Genomic DNA, 22,498 nt, shown 5'->3' on the forward strand with positions numbered 1-22,498 from the left:
TAGCAAAGAATCAGAAATTAAATACTTTTGCAAATTACAAAATGGTAGCTATGTTTATTTTTCAATCTGTTATATCTCCTTAAATATTGGTTGTATATTTTTTAATATTAGTTTTATTTTTTTAAATTAGTTAACAAATAGCCGAGTAGGGGCAGGAAAAATTGATGTAATTTTGTCTGTTTTCATGTTCTCCACTTACATTCAATTTGATTAAATATTAATTATTTTTATTTCTTGTTAATTCTAGTATTGTAAATTAGTATCAAATTAAGTAATAATTTTTTCAAAATAATAGACCTAATAATTAAAAAAAAAAAAAAAACTATCTGTGATAAACTTACGTTAATTATTGTAGAACATTAGGTACACTTAAACAGTTAACAATTGTTAAAAGTTTGAAGAGATGTTCAAAGTATCCACTATTAGAAATTACACAAGTCTCCAGTATTTTTCTGAGACATTGTCTTAACCGTTCCAAAATTCCAAGAGTATTCTTAATTTCTCGAAATTCATTTTGGATCCTTTGTTGAAGATCCTCAATGTTGGGTTGAATAAACAATAGTGTTTCAAATGGCTCACAGGTAGAAGTTAGAAGAGTTTAAGACAGGTGATCGGGCAGGCCAGGGCACTGTCCGTCTGCAGTCTATCCATTTTTCATGGCAAGTTTCATGCAGGATATCTGATATCAACTGACTGAAATGTGCTGGAGCTCCATCATGGTGAAACCACATATTTCTTCTTAATTGTAGAGGTAGGAAATCTTCCAAAAAATATGGAAGATTTTCAGTTAAAAGAGTAAGATAATTTTTCCCATTTAAACGATTTGGTAGAATGACAGGACCCAAGAGATAGTCATTAGAAATAACGGTACTTACGTATTAATGCCACCGCAGCTACAGCTTTATTTAAAAACAAAGTAGTCAATCGGATTTCAGTGGAAAATGGGCCGATATAGAGTTTAACATAGATTCATCAAAACAGTCTCTTTATTAATTTTAATAAATGGTTATTTATATTTATTTATTTTATAAATATAATTGTTATTTTACAAAACAAATTGTTAGGGATGTAGGATGTAGAGGGTATACTGAAATGAAACGACTAGCACTAGATAGGGAATCTTGGAGAGCTGCATCAAACCAGTCAAATGACTGAAGACAAAAAAAAAAAAATAAATATAATTTAACCAAACTTAACCTATGCTCACTAACCTTGACTAATTAATAGGAGTGTTTTGATTATTTAAATAATAAATAATTGCAATAATTACTGAATTTATTAAATAAATACTCAAAAAATTACGGTGTTAATTAGTCAAGGTTAGCGAGCGTAGGTTAAGTTTGGTTAAATTATATTTATAAAATAAATAACCATTTATTAAAATTAATAAAGAGACTGTTCATTTTCCACCAAAATCTGATTGACTACTTTGTTTTTAAATAAAGCTGTAGCTGCGGTGGCGTTAATACGTAAGTACCAAAATAACTGCCCTTATGTTCAGGAAAATCTTTGTTGGTAGCTACTTTGGAAAGTACGACAAGCATTCTTGTGCTCCAGATATGCTAGTTGTGATAGTTTTTGAACACCATTCCTGTTGAAAGAAGCTTCATTTTTACATTGTTAACATGATCAACAGTAATAGTCGCTGTGTAAAATTAATATCAATTATATTATTACTTAATATTAAATCTTATTTATTCTTAATATGTATAATATTCTATACATCTTAGTATTTAATTTAACGTACAGAGGAAGACATGAAAACAGACACAAAATTAAATCAATTTTCTGCCATAACTCGGCTATTTAACCGATTTAAAAAAAATAAAATGTAATTTTGTTCAAAATAAAAGACTTAATATTTTAGCAAACAACATACATTTTGATAAAACTAATATTTATGGAGATATAATGAATTGAACAATAAACATGCGGCCATTTTGTAACTTGCGAAGGTATTTAATTTCTGATTTTTGCTCATTTAAAAAAGCAAAAAATTCATTTTTGCTTATTACCAAGACCCTTACCAAATATTAATGTGATTCCTCTATCCGAACTTAAGATATAAATCTTTATATAAAAATAACAAAATGGCAGTCTGGGGGATTTAGAAACCCACCGGGTTGGTCTAGTGGTTAACGTGTCTTCACAAATCAGCTGATTTGGAAGTCGAGAGTTGTAGCGTTCAAGTCCTAGTAAAGCCAGTTATTTTTACACGGATTTAAATACTAGATTGTGGATACCGGTGTTCTTTGGTGGTTGGGTTTCAATTAACCACACATCTCAGGAATGGTTGAACTGAGAATGTACAAGACTACACTTCATTTACACTCATACATATCATCCTCTGAAGAATTATCTAAACAGTAGTTACCGGAGGCTAAACAGAAAAAAGAAAGAAAAGGGGGATTTTGAAGGAGAAATTGCTATTTTTCCTAAGGATATTTTTTGTTTACAAGTAGGATCCAAAAAAGTATAGACAGCCCACCATTTTAGAAACACTGTAAATATAATTTAGCAAATATTTTCTATAATAATTAAAAGTATGAATTTAGTTGATATTTTGTGGTATTGGTGTTAATAAAATAGAGGGTTTTTATACATTATTTAAAAGGGTTTCTTTTCCACATCACATTATTCCTTTTTTAAGTTTACTAATAGTGTGAACGATAGATCTTGCTCATTATAATACAGAAACAGCTTAGTACAAATGATATATTTTGATTCTTTCAGAAGGCAAAGAGACAACAAAAACAGACCCAACTTTTAAAGGAAGTAGGCGGTATAGTAAAATTATAGATTTCTTTTGAAAAGAAGTTATGATTAAAGATAGAGAGATACCTGGGGGATAAAAGCAAAACATATATCAACTCTTCCAAATTTTTCCATATTTTAATAACTTGCAGAATCTCTAAAGGAAAGAGCAAGAAAAAAACAGCTTATCGTATACAAAATACATATAATAAAAAACACAATGTTTCATCTCAGAATAAGACATTATTATGTGGTTAAATGAGAAGCAATATATGCTATAGAATATTTATCAAAAAGAAAGAAGTCAGCTATGGAGAAGATTGAAAAGAAAGAAAGGAAGATTTTAGGACTGATTAGAGTAAATGTAGCCATGCTGAATTGGTTCAGAACACACAATTAAATTCATTTTAAAAAAATGTAGAAGTATGTTTAATGTTAAATGTGTTTATATAAGATCACAGTATTACTGATTTTATATAACATATTTAGTAATCAATGAATTTCAATGCTGAATTAAGATTTTTAGCATTCTGGCTTTTGGATCAGCTGATCTCGGTTCGATTCCTTTCATATTGTAACAACTATGAATCCTCGATAAAATACATGTATCATGCACTTATGGAGTTCATAATTTATAAAGAAAAAATATAGTAAATTTACAGTTTAATCAAATTAAGAGGCATGCCAAGATAAACTCATGTTGCCAGTATTAATGCCTTTAATGAACTCCATTCACTGGGTTTTTCCAACTATTTTCTATTCAAACTCAGTGCTCTCATTACCCGTGATAATTTACTCAATTATTCGCACATATATATATATATGGAGTGTAATATTAACCAGACTGCTCACAGTTGGTAAACTCAAAATATATTTAATGAGATGTAACCTGGGCAACAGTTAAACCAAAATGACAAAGCACATATTTAATTATTGTCAGAAGTCATTGAAAATGATTTCGCAATACTGACGAAAAAGTTCAGAATATATAACTGCTGATCACAATCAAAATCAGAAAATGTGGACAATGTAGTTTTGGCAGTTTGTGTTATATATAATTTTATAAAAAAAGTACAGTGGAATTACAGACAAGTTCTAAGCTCATCCCACACACGAAAGTAACAAAAAACTATTGCTGCGAAAAACGTTGTTGGAAAAAAATTCATCAGAAGATGCTCTTTGTTTAAGAAAAACATTTAAAAGTACACAAATAAATAATTCTTAATCTGATGGAAACATAATGAACTAGGTTTATATTTATATAAAAACCTAGTGATGTCTGTTACTCTTTCACCAAAAAACTAGTTAGACAACTAAGGAGAAATTTTTCATGAATATTTTTTATACTTGGAAAGAAGATAATACTATTGCAGTTAAGAATTGTAAAACATTTTATTTTTAATATTAAAATAAAATATTTTAACTGTTATACTTAAATTGAAATATCTCTCTTGCTACATGAAATTATAAAATCATCCAGCAGGGTTCCTTTACATGTACAAGCAGATGATGACCAGACTTAAGGGACTGATTCAGAACATCAAAATAAATAAAAGGTTCACGTAGGTAGTTTACTATCCCTCTCCATTTTCTCTCTTTTATGGATTTTTTCAATTAAAATAAATATCTTGAAAAAAGATGAAAGACATTTAATGAAATTGTATGTGTATTTACCCAACAGCATCTCCTCCAAAATTTCTGCTCTATTTATTACTGATTACTATTTAATTAATGAGGAAAGAGAAAATTATTAAAGGAAAAGAAGACTAATGTAGTAATCATTTATTTCTTGATATTTTCCGATTGTAATGAATGATTTTTATGAAATTTTATACAATGCTTTCTTAATATGGATTTAATTTTAGTTACAACTGATCAAGGGAAATACTGCTATTATAGGTACTTTATATCAAAACATAACTCAAAGAATAATCTTTATATTTGCATATTTAATAATTTTAATATTCAATTTAAGTAATAATCTGTCAAGGGTGTTGCATAACTTTTATGCACCTATGACAGATTCTCTAAACACCAGCAGAGTTTACAAAAATTTGTCTACGCGCTTCATAAATCTATTCATGATGCGTTTGGAATAAATGTGGTATTTTTTTCTGTAAATGAGTTTATTGTGGAGTAATGAATCCAAAGCCTCTATACATTGTTTTTTTTTTCAGAAAAATACAACTTCTTAAACACAACAAAGAAAAAAAACAATTTCTTATATAATGTGACATAATGGTTGTGCACTATTTACTGTATCAGAAACTAATTGCCATTGTGATATTTGAAGGCAATTCAACATTAGCAAAATCACTATTGTAAGATGGAAAAGTTTCATCTAAAAATTTTTGCATTTATTCTTTCAAATGATTATCAATATGAAAATGAGATCAAATTAGATAATAAATGCAACAATTTTTTCAAAATAAAAAGTTTTCATTAAAACTTGTAGATGTTACAAAAATATATTTTCATTGCTGGTGTGTATAAAAATAAATATAAACAATAATAAGACATTTTCTATATATATATATATATATATATATATATATATACGGGGGTTATTTTTTTTCAAAATCCGATCAGTTGTGAAATAAAAACCAGCGCAAAGATTGGATGAAACTTTGCACATATGTGTTGTGCAGCGTCTCTAGTATGGCCTTCAGTCATGCTGTGTCACTTCAATTAGTTCTGAATACGCAGCTAGCACGTAAACATGTCTACAACAATAGCATCTCCCGCCAAGTGTGAAGTGCGTGCGTTAATTCGATTTCTTCAGGCTGAGGGGTGTAATGCAGCTGAAATTCATCGACGAATAAGTAATATATGTACGGTGAAAATTCAATGAGTGACAGTAAAGTGAGACAACAGTGCAGGAACTTTAAAGCAGGACGTGCAGATGTTCATGATGCAGGCAGTCAGAGAAGGAAGCGAGTGTCAACCGATGATCTCATTGAGCGAGTGGATGAGGCAATTCGAGAAAATCGTCAGTTCTTAATTTCTGTATTGAGAGATTCGTTTCCTGAAATTTCAAGGTCAGCTCTCTACACCATTGTGAGTGAGAGTCTTCAGTACCGCAAACTGTGTGCGAGACGGGTTCCCAAGATGCTATCCGACCATCACAAAACAATGAGAATGGACGCCTCCCTGACATTTCTCCAGCGCTACCACAAAGAAGGAGAAGATTTTTTGAACAAAATCGTCACAGGTCCATTTCGAAACTGAAGAAACAAAAGAACAATCCAAACAGTGGATGTATTCTCATTCTCCCAGTAAATCAAAGAAGTTCAAGCTAACCTTCTCCAACAGAGAGTGTATGGCTACTTTGTCCTGGGACCAGAATGGAGTTCTCTTGGTGAAATTCATGGAACGTGACACGACCATCACTGCAGCCTCATACTGTGTGACTCTTCAACGTCTACAAAGGGCAATTCAAAATAAGCGGAGAGAAATGTTGTCAACAGGCAACAATGCTTCGCTGCACACTATAGCTGTAACAAAAAGCTCCTGCAGTGTTTTCATTGGGAAGTGTTTGAGATCACCCACCATACAGCCTGGACTTGGCTCCATCCGATTTTCACCTCTTTGCTCACATAAAATGCTGGCTAGGAGGGCAACATTTTGGCACAGACATCGAGCTGCAGACCAGCGTGAAAACATGGCTGAAAACACAGGCAGCTCCGTTCTATGACGAGGGTATTGGAAAGTTGGTACCATGCTACAACAAATTTCTAAATCGGAGTGGCAACTATGTAGAAAAATAGCGTAACTATGTAGAAAAATAGCGTAACTATGTAAGTACTTGTTACAAATAAAAAATTTTTTATTTTCACTGTGGTTTTAATTTCATGACCAATCGGACCTTGAAAAAAAAATAACCCTCGTGTATATATATATATATATATATATATAAAAAAAAAATTATTAATAAATATAAGCAGAAAATCAAATCACATACAGCTACTTTATCTACAAAATGTTATTTCTAATAGAAAATTATTCTGATTGGCAACATTTGATCACTTGAGGTAAGTTTACAGCCATCATACCAATTTAAATGCAACTCTTATGTTTCTTGATCCAGTTGTCTTATTTAGTAAAGGATATTTATTTTTAAATTTTGCCACTAAACTAGATATATTTTAGAATAATTATTAAAATTTCACTGAATGTATATTCAGTGAAATTACATCAAAGTATTTTGATGAAAAAAAAGATCCATAGATCAATCAATATATCTTATAATGAATAATTATTTTGTATCAAAACTATAATGAAGCAAGCAATAACTTAACAATATGTCTTTCGTACAAATATTTAGAAATAAAATATAATACGTCATAATTAAGAAAAACACACTCACATAACTTATCAGAATGTTCAACAGTACAACAATTATTCTTATCAGCTTCATATTTCTTAGGATTATACGATTTAATAATTCTATTTGATATAATTAATTTCTCTAAAGCATTTATTAAATATCTTTTACTAAAATCGATCTTACATTTTTTTATTTTCATAATAATTATATCAGAATAAATTGGGAACAGTTGTTTAATTCGCTCATCATTGTAAACACAAAAATTACCAGATTCTTTTATTAGATTCATCTCATAATCAGATAATTTACAACAAAATTTAAAAAAACATAAATTATCTACTATATTTATGGATTGCATCTTATTTAATTCAACATTACAATCATTAATAAAATCAGTATAATGTAATTTTACTCGAGAGTATCTATCCAACTCTTCAGGAAGTACTAAAAGTAAATGTTTTATAAACGGTACAATTCGGCTATAATTAGAGCGTCTGTATTGTAAAACATTGTGACATGTTATTTCTCCAATATTATTTCTTGCAGTAACATCAGCATTACCATATATAATTAACACATTGATAACATCTGGTAAAACAGTGAAATGAAGTGGTGTATTCAACTTAGAATCTGTCAGTTTAGCATAACAACATTTTTCTAAAACTGCTTTCATCAATTTAACTATTTTTTTTTTATCTCGAGTGTAGTTCAGTCTTCTTTGATGGACTTCGTCCAGATCATTTATATTTAAATCGCTACAAAAAAATATTTTTTCAAAATAAATCCACCAAACACTTTTAAAAATATTGAAAATCAATGACTTATCTTTCTTTAATAAATCCTTATGATCAGAGATAAGCAAAAAGGCAAGTTCAACATTAAAAGTATATAATCTACTTAAAAATGACTTATGATATTTATCATTCTCATTAATATCTTCTTTACAATATAAAAGTTCAATTATAATTTCAACACGTTTTCTACATCTTACAGCATTAATTAAAGGTGTTTCACTTTCACCAAGATATGCCAAATATTTACGAACACTTGCTCCATTATCTAATAGTAAAATCAGAATTTTGTTTTCATAATTTTTTTGAAAAAATGCATGGCATAAAGCTGTATGACCATCTTTATCAACAGCATCTACATGTGCGCCACTTTCAATTAATATAGATATAATTTCTGTTTTAATACTTTTTTCACCATATAGTATAGCATACATTATTGGCGTTAAACCTTTGTTATCACAAATATTAACATCAGCACCTTTCTGAATCACAAAATTCACATGTTCTTTATTATAATTAACATCTTTTAATAAATACAATAAAAGTATATTATTATTTTCATTATTTGTGTTTATTTCAACACCATTATCAATAAGTATTTGTATTATTTCTTTAAACATATGAGAATGAAGAGCATGTTTTAAAGGTGTTAATCCATTATTATCGATTACGTTAACATCAGCTCCTTGTTCTATGAGTTTAATAATGATATCGATATCACATTCATACTTTATAGCGTAAATTAGAGGTGAATATCCTTTGTTATCAGTTGCATTAATATCGGCCCCACTATGTAACATATTATAAATAATATTTTTATTCATATTTAATTCTATTGCATACACTAAAAATGTTTGACCACATACATCTCTTATTTTATCCTTGTTTCTATTAGTAATAAGTTCAGCCATAAATTTATCATTGCTTTTCTTCACAACTTCTATGTTGAACCAAAACTGATCGTAACCATCACTTATTTTACTAATATCAGCTCCTTTATTAATAAGTAAATTAACTACATCTTCATCATTACAATACATAACAGCATAACATAAACTTGTTCTGCCATATATATCCATTGCATTTACACTGGCTTCAGCATTAATCAATCTTTTGATGTTCTCATTATTATTATTTTTAATAGCATACATTAAAGGAGTAACTCCATCAGAATCACATTTATTGACGTCTGCACCTAAATTTATCAATTTATTTATTATTTCCACTTTGTAATTTTTATTTATCGCATGTAATAATGGTGTTAATCCATGTCCATCAATGGCATTAACATCTGCACCATTATCAATAAGTGCTGATATAATTTCCTTATCTCTATTAAGCTTTAAAGCTATTAATAATGGTTTAGTACAATCATTTTCATCAGCGATAAAGTTTAAAATTTCATCATGGTATTTCATTTCATTAACATCTGCACCATTATGTATGATTTCTATAACACCATCAGCAGAACAATTATTCTTCAGCGCTAAATGTAGAAGACGATTACATATTTTATTCATTGTATCTGTAGTGAATTGATTATAATTAAGTATATCGAAAAACTGTTTAACTCTACTTGTTTTAGACGCTACATTAGTTAAGAAGGTATCATAGAATGAATCCCTTACAAATCTGCTTTCAACAATGTATAATCTTCTCTTTATAAGTTCTAACCACAAATCTTCATCTGCATTCAATGGTAATTTCATTATAGGTGTTTCAAGAAAATAGTTCTCAGCATTGGTATTTCCACCCGAATCTATCAACAATTTAATAACTTTGATATCATCACCACTACAAAAATTACTTACTGCTATATGTAATATTGAATTTCCAACAAGGTCACATTTTTTATTTACATCTGCACCCATTTCTAATATTTCTTTTATGAAATTTACATTTCTTTTACTTTTTATAGATTGTAATAATGGTGAAACATGTCTTACATCTCTATCGTTAATACTTCCACCTCTGTCAATCAATCGTCTTATCATTTTGATATCCATACCAAGCCTTATAGCAGCAGTAATAATTGATGGTAAATTATTGGTTATATCAAAAATATTTTTAACATCAAAATAATCCAATAAAATAATCAACATTTCTTTACTTTTTGTCTTATAAAATAAATAATATAATTTAAAATTTGTCATTATCCTTTTGATTTCATCTGTGTTCCGTTCCAATATTTCAACAACTTTATCCACATCATCATCAACAATTCCTTCAACAATATTATCGTAACACATCTTTATGTTATGTTTTGGAGGCCCTTGAAACATCTTTAATGTTCTTTTAGACACTTTTGAAACTTCATTACTTCTATCTCAAAACTTTATTACTATCTGAAAAATGAAATAAAACTTATTTTTAATTAAAATTTATTCTATGTATGATTTAATACTAAAAATTGTTTATTATGAAGGTTTAAATTATTTTAATAATACATGGTAAAATTCCCAATGATACAGTTAAAATTATAACAATAGAATAAATAATGTTAAATAATACAGAATAAATCATATTCATCAAGCTAAACATTTTTTGAAAGTAGATCAATAGAGTATAAATTTATTATTATCAAAGCAGTGCAATGTTAATAAATCTATGATGATGGCTAAAAGAGCACCATTTTGAAGGGCCTGGAAATATCTTTAATATACTTTTGGAAACTTTTGAAACATATTTACTTCTGATTTGATTTTATCAAAGATATTTGAATCTGAAAAATGAAATTAAAATATTTTTAATTTATTCTACATATGATTTACAATTAAAAATTATTTATTACAAAATGTGCAAGTAATTTTTTCCCAAATAAGTGGGAAAAACTCCACTGATAGAATTAAATTATAATAACAATAAAATAAGTAACATTTGGTAACAACACAAAACAATCCATTCAAATCGCAAAATATTTTTCGATCAGTAGAATATATATTTATTATAAATATCAAACAAATTGCAATGTTGATTACAAAAGTATGATTGATGACTAATAGTTGAGTGCCAAATTAACATACCTGTACAAGTAAAAATAATTAATTAATAAACAACTAGGTATGTAAAAATTGAATGATTCAAGAAAATTTTAATGATTTATATAAATTGCAACTTGTACGGGTAAACATCAACTCATTCCATAGCAGTTTCAATGTTAGGTATTTCAACTGCTATAGAAAAAGTTGATTTTCTAGTTCTTCTAAGTTTCAGTACCTAACATTGAAACTACGTTATAAATAATAAAGCTTTATTATTTATAAAATATCTTTAAAGTTATTCTATATTCAGAAAACCAATTTTATCTCTAAATAATGAGAAAAAATATTTAGAGATTAATTTTACCTTCTATTATAAAATCAGTAAACAGTCTGGAATAAAAATGTAACCAATTTTGAACACAATGTAAATAAATCACTTAGTAACACTTTTATTCGAGAAATACAAACTTTTACTTTGGAAAGTTTTGATTTAAAAAATAAATAAAGTTGAGTATTTTATTGAAAAAATAGGATACAGTGAAAAATGGAGGAAAGCTATTTTTTTATAGTTCTTTATGGCTTTTCAAGTTTAGAAGGTTCCAAAAGTGTTAAAGTTAAAATAACACCTATATAAAATTCCAAATACTAAACTCTCTTCTAACTGCAAAAAATGCCACCCAACATTCAATGGAAGCAAATGCTTCATGTATGTTATGTGCTTGAAACTTATAATAACTTGACTGGATAAACAGATTTTGATGAAATTTAGCACATAGATACGTGGCAATTTGATGGTAATGTTTGGGTTAAACATCTCCAGCGGGTGTGGTAGATAGTTTCTTTGAGGTCAATTTTCTCAAAATTTTGCAACCATAACCCTACTTTATATTAACCCAGTACATGTATACGCTTACCTTATCATTTAAAAGAAAAATTGCCTTGCCCTCCTTCCAAAAAAGCCATCTTTATTAATTGCATATTTTAAAAAATATCTTTTCTTTTGAGTTATCAATTAATATAAGGACTTTAAAAATTTTCTTCATGTGTCATTTTTAACTAATTAGAACACATAACCAATGCCGGGAATGTATAACAACTTAGAGGTCAGCTTTTTTAATTCATATATTACAATTTTTTAATTACGTCCCATAAAATCATGTGCTTAACTTTTTAGACTAAATATTTATGGTTAGAATATTGTCTGTTCATTATTAATGTTTATATTGAATATTTGGTATATTGAAGTAAATAAAATGGTTGTAGATAATCAAATGCTTAAACAATTATTTACTGACCTAAAAATAATAATAAAAATAATTGTATTTTCACTGTCATTTTACCGTGTAGCCTTTACGGTAGTGATGGGAAAAATCGTGAACGAGTTGTTCCTTCGATTCCATTCTGGAAAAGGTTCCATGACAACCTTTTGGAACGGTTGTCATCGACTCGATTTTCGTCATAATCTAATTGTTTTATCTCGTTTTCCTCGATAAAATGCATTTATCATCATGTGTGAGGTTATAGAAAAAGAAACGATATATTTGCACTTTAACTTAGAGGCACAGCAAAGATAAACCGAATGATGCCGTTATTTGTGCAACTAATTAGCTGTATATCGGGCAATTATAATGATTTTCTCTTGAAACACAATATCCTGACATTGCCCATGATAATTTACCCAACTATTCGTACATATTTATATATATGCACTGTAATATTAAACCAGAATAGAGTGGTCCGAGATGGTCCACTCGAAATATATTTGATGAGACGTACTCTGGGCAACAGTTAAACCACAATGACAGGCGCACATTTAATTACTGATCCAAAAATTCAGAATATGTAACCGCTAATTTCAACCAAAAACAAAAAATGTGGACAATATAGTTTTGGTAGTTTGTATTATACATAATTTTATTAAAAAAACGTACGAGGAAATAACGGACAAGTACCAAAAACTATCTAAAAAAAATAACTCCACGCACAAAAGTAACTAACACTTTCCGTTGCTGGGAACAAATTCATCTCGAGATGCTTTTCGTTTAAGAAAGAATTTTAAAAGCAAATAAATAATGTTTAAATCTGTTCGGAACATAGTATCAGTCAATATACTGTAAGATAAATATAAAAACAAATAAAACATTTATGTGTTTATATTACTATTAACTATTTAAATACAAATACATGAAATAACATTAAGACAAATATATTAAATATAAAAATAAATAAATTATAAAATACATAAGAACACTGTATAAGAAAGGCTGAAAACAAGGTTATACTTTCCTGACATGGCTACTTATTCTCTTATAGTGGAAAAGTAATTATACATAAAAAATGTTACTAATTTCTTTTTGCAGTGAGGTAGTAATTTTTGATGAAGTTTTATTGTAAAATGAACATTACAGTAAAATCTCGCTGATCCGAACCCCGGTTATCCGGACTTATCCTCCCGATCCGATCTTTACAAGTCGCAAAGAGGTTTCTGAAAACACACATTTGAAGGAAAAAGAGAGTAGACTTTTTAAGGCGCCAGTAAGATGACCGATTACTTTTGTTTACGATTAAGCCTACGTGACATTACGGTACTACATTATGCTACACTGTATTGACGGATGTGAGTCGTTAGCCAAAATAAACGTTTCACATTTATATTTATTCGTGAACTGGTTTTCAACAATTTTAGATTTTAGTTGAATTAGATCATTCGCAGTCGTAGTTTCATTATGTACGCGTTATAGTACATACAGTACAGTTAAATTACCCACCGGGTTAGTCTAGTGGTGAACGCGTCTTCCCAAATCAGCTGATTTGGGAAGATTTTTTTTTTTAAGTCGAGAGTTACAGCGTTCAAGTCCTAGTAAAGCCAGCTATTTTTACACGGACTTGAATATTAGATCGTGGATATCGGTGTTTTTTGGTGGTTGGGTTTCAATTAACCACACATCTCAGGCATGGTCGAACTGAGAATGTACAAGACTATACATCATTCACACTCATACATATCATCCTCTGAAGTATTATCTAAACGGTAGTTACCCGAGGCTAAACAGGAAAAAAGTACAGTTAAATTGGTATCGCATTTTTGTTTGTTCATTTGTATCAGTATTCTTGCTTGCGTGTTTTGTCTTTTTGAACGAAAAATACCGAAAAAAAGAAAAAGTATAACAATTTCTACCTAAGAAAAAATGCAGGCGCTTAATCGTGTTTACAAAGGGGAAACTTTAAAAAACGTAGCCCTCGAATTAGGAGTTACGAATCAAACAGTTTCCGAATGGAAAAAATAGAGTGGCCATTGAAAACTTTTGTGCGAAAGTGGTTGCTGAAGACTCTTTCGAAAATAGAGCTACAATAAAAAAATCTAAAACTAGCATTTGGACGAAACTTTGTTTATGTAGTTTTGTCAGAAACGTGAACAAGGGTTCCAATTTCAGGGCCGTTACTTCAATCAAAAGCTTTAAATTTAAATTAAAAAAATAGGTGACAACTGTATTTATGATCTATTAAAAATCTTGATGAAAGTCTTTCTACTGACAATATAGCTAGTGAAAAGTAAAAAAAATTGTTAAGTTAATTGGTGAAGAAAATTAAATTGCTGAACAAATGTTTAACGCGGATGAGACTGGTATATTTTTTGGAATGTTACCGAAAAAACAAATGTCTCAAATCTTGAATCTTCAGCAAAAGGCCGTAAATCTAAAAAAGAAAGACTGAAACTTCTGCTACGCAATAAGGCATCGGGAGGACTAAAATTGCCATTGTTAGTTATAAGGAAGTCTGTTAGACCGCTTATACTAAAAATATTAACACGAATGCCCTTCTTGGTAAGTACACATCCCAAAGATCAGCTTGGACGATTCAGATATTTTAAAAAATCGGTTTCACTTCGCATTTGTTCTCTCTATCAAATACTGAGAGAAAAAGGATTAGAAGAAATTGCGGTTTTGTGCACTGATAATATTAATATTGCACGTCATCCAGCAGAAGAACAGCTGAGATCTGGTAATGTCTACGTCAAATTTCTACCACCAAATGTAAGTGCTCTCATACAACCCCTCGATCAAGGAATTGTAGAAGCTCTGAAGAGGCGATGTAGATATAAATGGATAATTTCACTGTTTGAAAACAAGAAGCTGCTAAAGAACAAAAACATCTTACAGAAATTCTTAAAAAATCAATTTAAAAATAGCGACTTATTTTCGTGCCGCAGCTTTTTTTACTGTTTAGCATCCGGGAATAACCATCAGGTATTATTTTAGAGAATGAAGTGTACGAGTGTAAGTGAAGTGTAGTCTTGTACAGTCTCAGGTCGAACATTTTTGAGATGTGTGGTTAATTGAAACCCAACCACCAAAGAACATCGGTATCCACGATCTAGTATTCAAATCCGTATAAAAGTAACTGCCCTTACTAGGACTTGGACGATGGAACTCTCGACTTCGAAATCAGATGATTTGTGAAGATGCGTTCATCACTACACCAACGTGTTGGGTTTTGTGCCGCAGCTTGGGATGAAATTACCAAACCGACTCTTAATAAAAAACTGGTAAAATATTTGGTCTGTTACGATGATGAAAGAACCAGTCATTGCTTCTAATTTACTGATAAAGATAGCACTGATGTAAGCTTTGTTCAGTTATTCCAGAAATTGGAAGGCTGTTCAACAGTAGATGATGAAGACATCGCTCCGTGGTTAACATACGATAATAATATCGGGAATCAGATATTGAACGAAGATGAGATGTGTAGGCTTGTTTGGCGTCGTCCTCGAAAGTTAGCTAACATTACAGCTCAGACGATGAAATCATTAAAGACTTGCCCAAATCATTCTGAATCTGTGGAAATTCTGTAGTGATTAATTACCTATTTCGAGCGACAAGAAGGCAAGTTGTCTAACGAACTTTTGAAGTTAGTGTTTACAAGATCGCGCAGCCCGAAATTTAAAACAGAAAAATAATCGTGATTTTTCAATTGATATTCCAAGTGTAATGTTCTGTGTTATTCAATTGAAGATCCATAAGCCTCAACTTTATATTTATACTAATTATGTAAGTAAAAGTTCTTAATTAACTACAGTAATTTTAGTAGCAACATTCACTAATCCTATTTACTTTCACGTCTACTAAACTGAGAAAGATTTAATCAATTATTAGAATATTACAAACATAAACAAAACTCCCGTTGATGTGTCTAATATCCTCCAGGTAATCCTGACCCCGTAGGGGAAGACACCCTCCACCATCCCCTCTGTTCCGAGCACTTATGGGCTTTACTGGAGGTCATTTTTGAAACCTCAGCTTTTGACATATTTCAGTCCGCCTCGGTCAGGATGCCACCGATACAAATGCCATGAGTGGCATTCCCATCGGTGTACTACTAATTAATGAACTCAAAAAAAATCTCGCACAGCTCACTGAGTCTTAAGCAGGACTGAAAATATCTAACTAACAAAGGAATTGAACTACCTACCCGTAGAAGGTAAAAGTGAGTTCAACACGAAACATAAAAAAAATATTACTTGGAACAATAGCAACACAGTAACACTGAAACAAAACAAAACAAGCACAAGAACAACAACAGAAGTTCTATGGTGTATGGTGTTCTTTGGTGTATGAACTTACACAAATTCCATTTAACTGTAATAATGAAGAATTGGGTAAATCCTGATTTAATTGATACAACGGCAGATTGCTTGCCATTTGATTTCTACAGTTTGATGACATAATCAATCTTCTTGTTGTAGAAATTGATAAGTATTCTGTGAAAATAGTAGACCTAATATTACACCCAATGCACGTATAAAGTGTTTGATACTAGTGTAACTGAAACGAAAAGGTCTTTGAGAATAATCATTTATATGGGCTTGTCACCATTACCTTCAATGGCACATTACTGTAGGAATGATGACATATATTCTGCACTTATAAGCTAAACAAAATGAGCTAACAGAACACAAATGAAAACATAAATGAAAACAAATGAGCTAGAACAGATTTGAACTGTTACTCAGTGTGTTTCACTACTCTAACAATGAAGAGGTCAATGCTGACAACAGACTTCACATAGTTCAGTTTTTGATTGATTCAGTGTTAGCAAATTTCAACCAAAACAAGCAATTTCCACTTTTAGTGTAAATGGGATGCGACAGTGCTTGTACCTGCCTCTAGTTACTTCACTAAAAACATAAATATCCTATTTAAGTAATAGTTTGTCATGGGTGTTGCATAGTTTTTCTGTGCCATTGGCTGATTTTGTAAACATCAGCAGAGTTCAAAAATTTATCTACTTGCTTTATAAATTTACTAAAGATTCATTTAGAATAAATAAGGGATTTGTTTCTCTAAATCAATTTACAGTGAAATAATGAGTACAAAGCCGCCATAAATTAAACTGTTTTTTTTTCCCAAAAAGATACAACTTCTTAAACAAAAAGAGAAAAACTATTTCTTATGTAATCTATTGTTAACGGCTATGAAATGAAAAAGTTTATACAAGAATTATGTTGAAAATGGGACATCCATTCTAAATAAATCAGGCAAGACAAATTAAAGAAGACTAGGAATAAAACAGTTTTCTCTTGCTTTCTTACAAAGAGAAATAAAAATAAGTAGCGAAAAAAAACAACCCGAATAAGTATTTCTTCAGTCTCAGATGCGAGGCTTAAAAATAGTCCCAAAAAAAATTAATGTATTATGTTGGAAACTGGTAGCTGTTACTAGCACATAATTCATATAATGATATGTAAATGGTGTTCAATTTAAATAGGCCACATCACTCAGTAGTTTATACTAAATGCATATTTTTGTTGAAGTGAATATACTGGTGTCAGATGGGTAAAATAATGTGGGAGATATTGGTATGACTGGTGGTGGGGTGAATAGGATTGTATATTGTATAAGAAACTAATTGCCATTGTGATATTTGAACAAAATTCAAAATTAATAAAATCTATTATAAAATGGAAACTTTTCATCTTAAAATTGTGTATATTTACACTTTCAAATAATAATTATTGGTATGAAAATAAATAAAATTTTATTCAAAAAAAAAATAATAGATTTTATTAATGAGCATAAGAAACTTGTAAAATTAAATTGTTGTTGTAATTGAGTACAAAATAAAAAATGACAGATATTTTCCTTATAAAAAACATATTTTATTAATAAATATAAATAGAAAACTAAATAAACTAACAAATATAATTCTAATGTAAAACATATGACCTTTTGAGGTAATTTTACAACTATCACATCATTTTATGTGCTAACTTATGCTGTTTGATCTTACTGTCTTATTATTAAAGGATATTTACTTTTAATTGGCCACAAAAGTAATGTTTGTTACCATCATTTTGATAACTGCTAAAATGTTACTGAATAAACTGTGATGAAAAATTGATTTAAGGTGCATTATAGCTCAATTAAAATTATATTCATTGAAAAATAAAGTTTTTTTAACAGATCAGTCAAGTAGATGTAAGCATATATATTAGTTTTATGAAATTACACCCCAAAATGTACTTATTAGGAGTTAACATAACATCTTTATGAAGGAAAACCATTGTAGTATTTATTTAATAAAAATTGAAAAAATAGAATCGGTAAAAGGTAACACAAGAAAGTTACAAATTGTAAATTTTTTATTTATTTATTTACTACAGAATATTTAATGTCCATTGATAAAAAATTAGCAGAAATTTAATTGTAATATTAAAATATAATACAAATATGTTGAAACTGTTATCCATTACAATTAATAAGTAATCAAAGAAAACGAGAAGATATTTAACAAATAATTAGAGAAAGTTAGACAAAACAAGCCATTAGTGTAAGGGACTTTACATCAATACAGTAGTATCATCCTATCATCAAGTCCTCGGAAATCAAAAGCAAAAAATAAATGAACAATATCAGGCGTTATTTTGTATGAGAATTACAATGAAACACGCAATAAATTAACAACATGTCTTTCATACAAATATTTAGAAATACTATATAATATGTCATAATTAAGAAAAACACACTCGCATAACTTATCAGAATGTTCAACAGTACAATTATTTAAATCGTCTTCATATTTCTTAGGATTATACGATTTAATAATTCTATTTGATATAATTAATTTCTCCAAAGAATTTATTAAATATCTTTTACTTAAATCGATCTTACATTTTTTTATTTTCATAATAATTATATCATAATAAATTGGAAACAGTTGGTTAATCTGCTCATCATTGTAAATACAAAAATTTTCAGATTCTTTTATTAGATTCATCTCATAATCAGATAATTTACAACAAAATTTAAAAAAACATAAATTATCTACTATATTTATGGATTGCATCTTATTTAATTCAACATTACAATCATTAATAAAATCAGTATAATGTAATTTTACTCGAGAGTATCTATCCAACTCTTCCGGAAAAACTAAAAGTAAATGTTTTATAAATGGTTTTTCTGCATTTTGAAAAAAACCATTTTGTAGCACGTTATGACATGTTAGTGTTCCATATTTATTTCTTGCAGTAACATCAACATTAGCATGTATAATTAACATATTGATTTCATCTTGTGAGGAACTGAAATGAAGCGGTGTATTCAGATGAAAATCTGTCAATTCAGCGTAACCATGTTTTTCTAAAACTGCTTTGGACAATTTAACAATTCTTCTGTAATTTACCTGTCCCCATTTTATTCCATGGTATCCATACAAATCGTTCATATCTAAATCGCTATAAAATAATTTTTCAACATAAATATCTGGAGCAGTTCTAAAAATATTGAAAATCAGTGGCTTATCTTTCTTTACTAAATCTTTATGATCACAGATAAGCAAAAAAGCAAGCTGGTGATGAAAAGCAAATAACTTACATAAAAATGATGTATTATCATTATCATCAATCTCATTAATATCTTCTTTACAATATAAAAGTTCAGTTATAATTTTTACACCTGTACTATAATTTTCAGCGTAAATTAAAGGTGTTTCACTTTTACCAAGATATGCCAAATATTTACGAACACTTGCTCCATTATCTAATAGTAAAATCAGAATTTCGTTTTCATAATTTTTTTGAAAAAATGCATGGCATAAAGCTGTATGACCATCTTTATTAACAGCATCTACATGTGCGCCACTTTCAATTAATATAGATATAATTTCTGTTTTAATACTTTTTTCACCATATAGTATAGCATACATTATTGGCGTTAAACCTTTGTTATCACAAATATTAACATCAGCACCTTTCTGAATCACAAAATTCACATGTTCTTTATTATAATTAACATCTTTTAATAAATACAATAAAAGTATATTATTATTTTGATTATGTGTGTTTATTTCAACACCATTATCAATAAGTATTTGTATTATTTCTTTAAACATATGAGAATGAAGAGCATGTTTTAAAGGTGTTAATCCGTTATTATCGATTACGTTAACATCAGCTCCTTGTTCTATGAGTTTAATAATGATATCGATATCACATTCATACTTTATAGCGTAAATTAGAGGTGAATATCCTTTGTTATCAGTTGCATTAATATCGGCCCCACTATGTAACATATTATAAATAATATTTTTATTCATATTTAATTCTATTGCATACATTAAAAATGTTTGACCACATACATCTCTTATTTTATCCTTGTTTCTATTAGTAATAAGTTCAGCCATAAATTTATCATTGCTTTTCTTCACAACTTCTATTTTGAACCAAAACTGATCGTAACCATCACTTATTTTACTAATATCAGCTCCTTTATTAATAAGTAAATTAACTACATCTTCATCATTACAATATATAACAGCATAACATAAACTTGTTCTGCCATATATATCCATTGCATTTACACTGGCTTCAGCATTAATCAATCTTTTGATGTTCTCATTATTATTATTTTTAATAGCATACATTAAAGGAGTAACTCCATCAGAATCACATTTATTGACGTCTGCACCTAAATTTATCAATTTATTTATTATTTCCACTTTGTAATTTTTATTTATCGCATGTAATAATGGTGTTAATCCATGTCCATCAATGGCATTAACATCTGCACCGTTATCAATAAGTGCTGATATAATTTCCTTATCTCTATTAAGCTTTAAAGCTATTAATAATGGTTTAGTACAATCATTTTCATCGGCGATAAAGTTTAAAATTTCATCATGGTATTTCATTTCATTAACATCTGCACCATTATGAATGATTTTTGTAATACAATCAGCACAACAATTATTACTCAGTGCCAAATATAGAAGACGATTACATATTTTATTCACTATGTCTATAGGGAATCGATTATCATCAAGTATATCTGAAAACTGTTCAATTCTACTTGTTTTAGACGCTACATTACTTAAAAAGGAATCGCGTAAAGAATAATTTATTGTGTATTGGTCGATATATAGTCTTCCGTTTATAAGTTCTAACCACAAATCTTCATCTGCATTCAATGGCAATTTCATTAATGGTAATTCACGATATAAATTCCTTTCATTGATACCTGCACCTGAATCTATCAACAATTTAATAACTTTGATATCATCACTGTAACAAAAATTACTTACTGCTATATGTAATATTGAATTTCTATCATAATCACATGTTTCATTAACATTTGCACCCAATTCTAACATATCTTTTATGAAATTTACATTTCTTTTACTCTTTATAGATTGTAATAAAGGTGAAACGTGTCTTACATCTGTATCGTTAATACTTCCACCTCTGTCAATCAATCGTCTTATCATTTTGATATCCATACCAAGCCTTATAGCAGCAGTAATAATTGATGGTAAATTATTGGTTATATCAAAAATATTTTTAACATCAAAATAATCCAATAAAATAATCAACATTTCTTTACTTTTTGTCTTATAAAATAAATAGTATAATTTAAAATTTGTCATTATCCTTTTGATTTCATTTGTATTCCTTTCCAATATTTCAACAATTTTATTGACATCATCAACAATAACTCCTTCAACAATATTATCGTAACACATCTTTATGTTCTATTCTGAAGGACCTGGAAACATCTTTAATATTCTTATGGAAACTTCTTTACTGCTGATTTGATTTTAATAGAGATTTTTGAATCTGAAAAATGAAATTTAAAATATTTTTATTAAAATTTATTTTATGTATGATTTAAAACTAAAAATTGTTTATGAGATATTTAAAACACTTCAAAAGACACCATTTTGGAACAGTAGAAAACATTAAAAAAATGTAATAGACCATCTGAAGGATATTTCGGTTTCTTAATTTCAACACTGCTATGAAGAGTGGAAAAACCGTTTGAAGCATTGTGTGGCTTCCCCAGAGAACTATTTCAAAGGTGGAAGAGTTCATGTATAATTGGATTGTAAATAAAAAGTTTCTCTGAACCAGTCTCATTACTTTATTTACAGACCTCGTAGGTAACTAAAAACTTTACGGTTGCAGGGAAGTAAACAAAAGATGCTAATTTGTTTAAGAGAGAATTTAAAAAATAAATATATAATTTTGAATTTGATCAGAACATAATACATATCATGTCAGTATAAGATTAGATAAATCATAAATATAAAAACAAATTATAAGGTTAACAAATTAATGAAAATAAATATGCTAAAAGTAAAAAAATTACTAC

At 28.9% G+C, this 22,498-nt stretch overlaps 1 protein-coding gene and 1 long non-coding RNA gene across 2 annotated transcripts in view; one reads left to right on the forward strand and one right to left on the reverse strand.

Annotated features, from left to right (window-relative positions):
* Positions 1-22,498, forward strand: part of LOC142333741 (uncharacterized) — a 76,149-nt gene that overhangs the window by 32,011 nt on the left and 21,640 nt on the right. The window lies entirely within an intron of this gene.
* The window catches only part of LOC142333982 (uncharacterized), a 32,613-nt gene continuing 14,656 nt past the window's right edge, over positions 4,542-22,498 (reverse strand). The window contains exons 7-9 of the mRNA XM_075381638.1: positions 18,787-21,878; positions 12,854-12,964; positions 4,542-10,194 (exon numbers count right to left, since the gene is read on the reverse strand). Of these exons, the coding sequence (XP_075237753.1) occupies positions 7,026-10,194; positions 12,854-12,964; positions 18,787-21,878 (6,372 nt within the window). The 3' untranslated portion in view covers positions 4,542-7,025. The remainder of the gene's footprint in view (positions 10,195-12,853; positions 12,965-18,786; positions 21,879-22,498) is intronic.

This window comes from Lycorma delicatula, chromosome 13, assembly GCF_047948215.1.
Source record: "Lycorma delicatula isolate Av1 chromosome 13, ASM4794821v1, whole genome shotgun sequence".
Taxonomy (NCBI): Eukaryota; Metazoa; Arthropoda; class Insecta; order Hemiptera; family Fulgoridae; genus Lycorma; species Lycorma delicatula.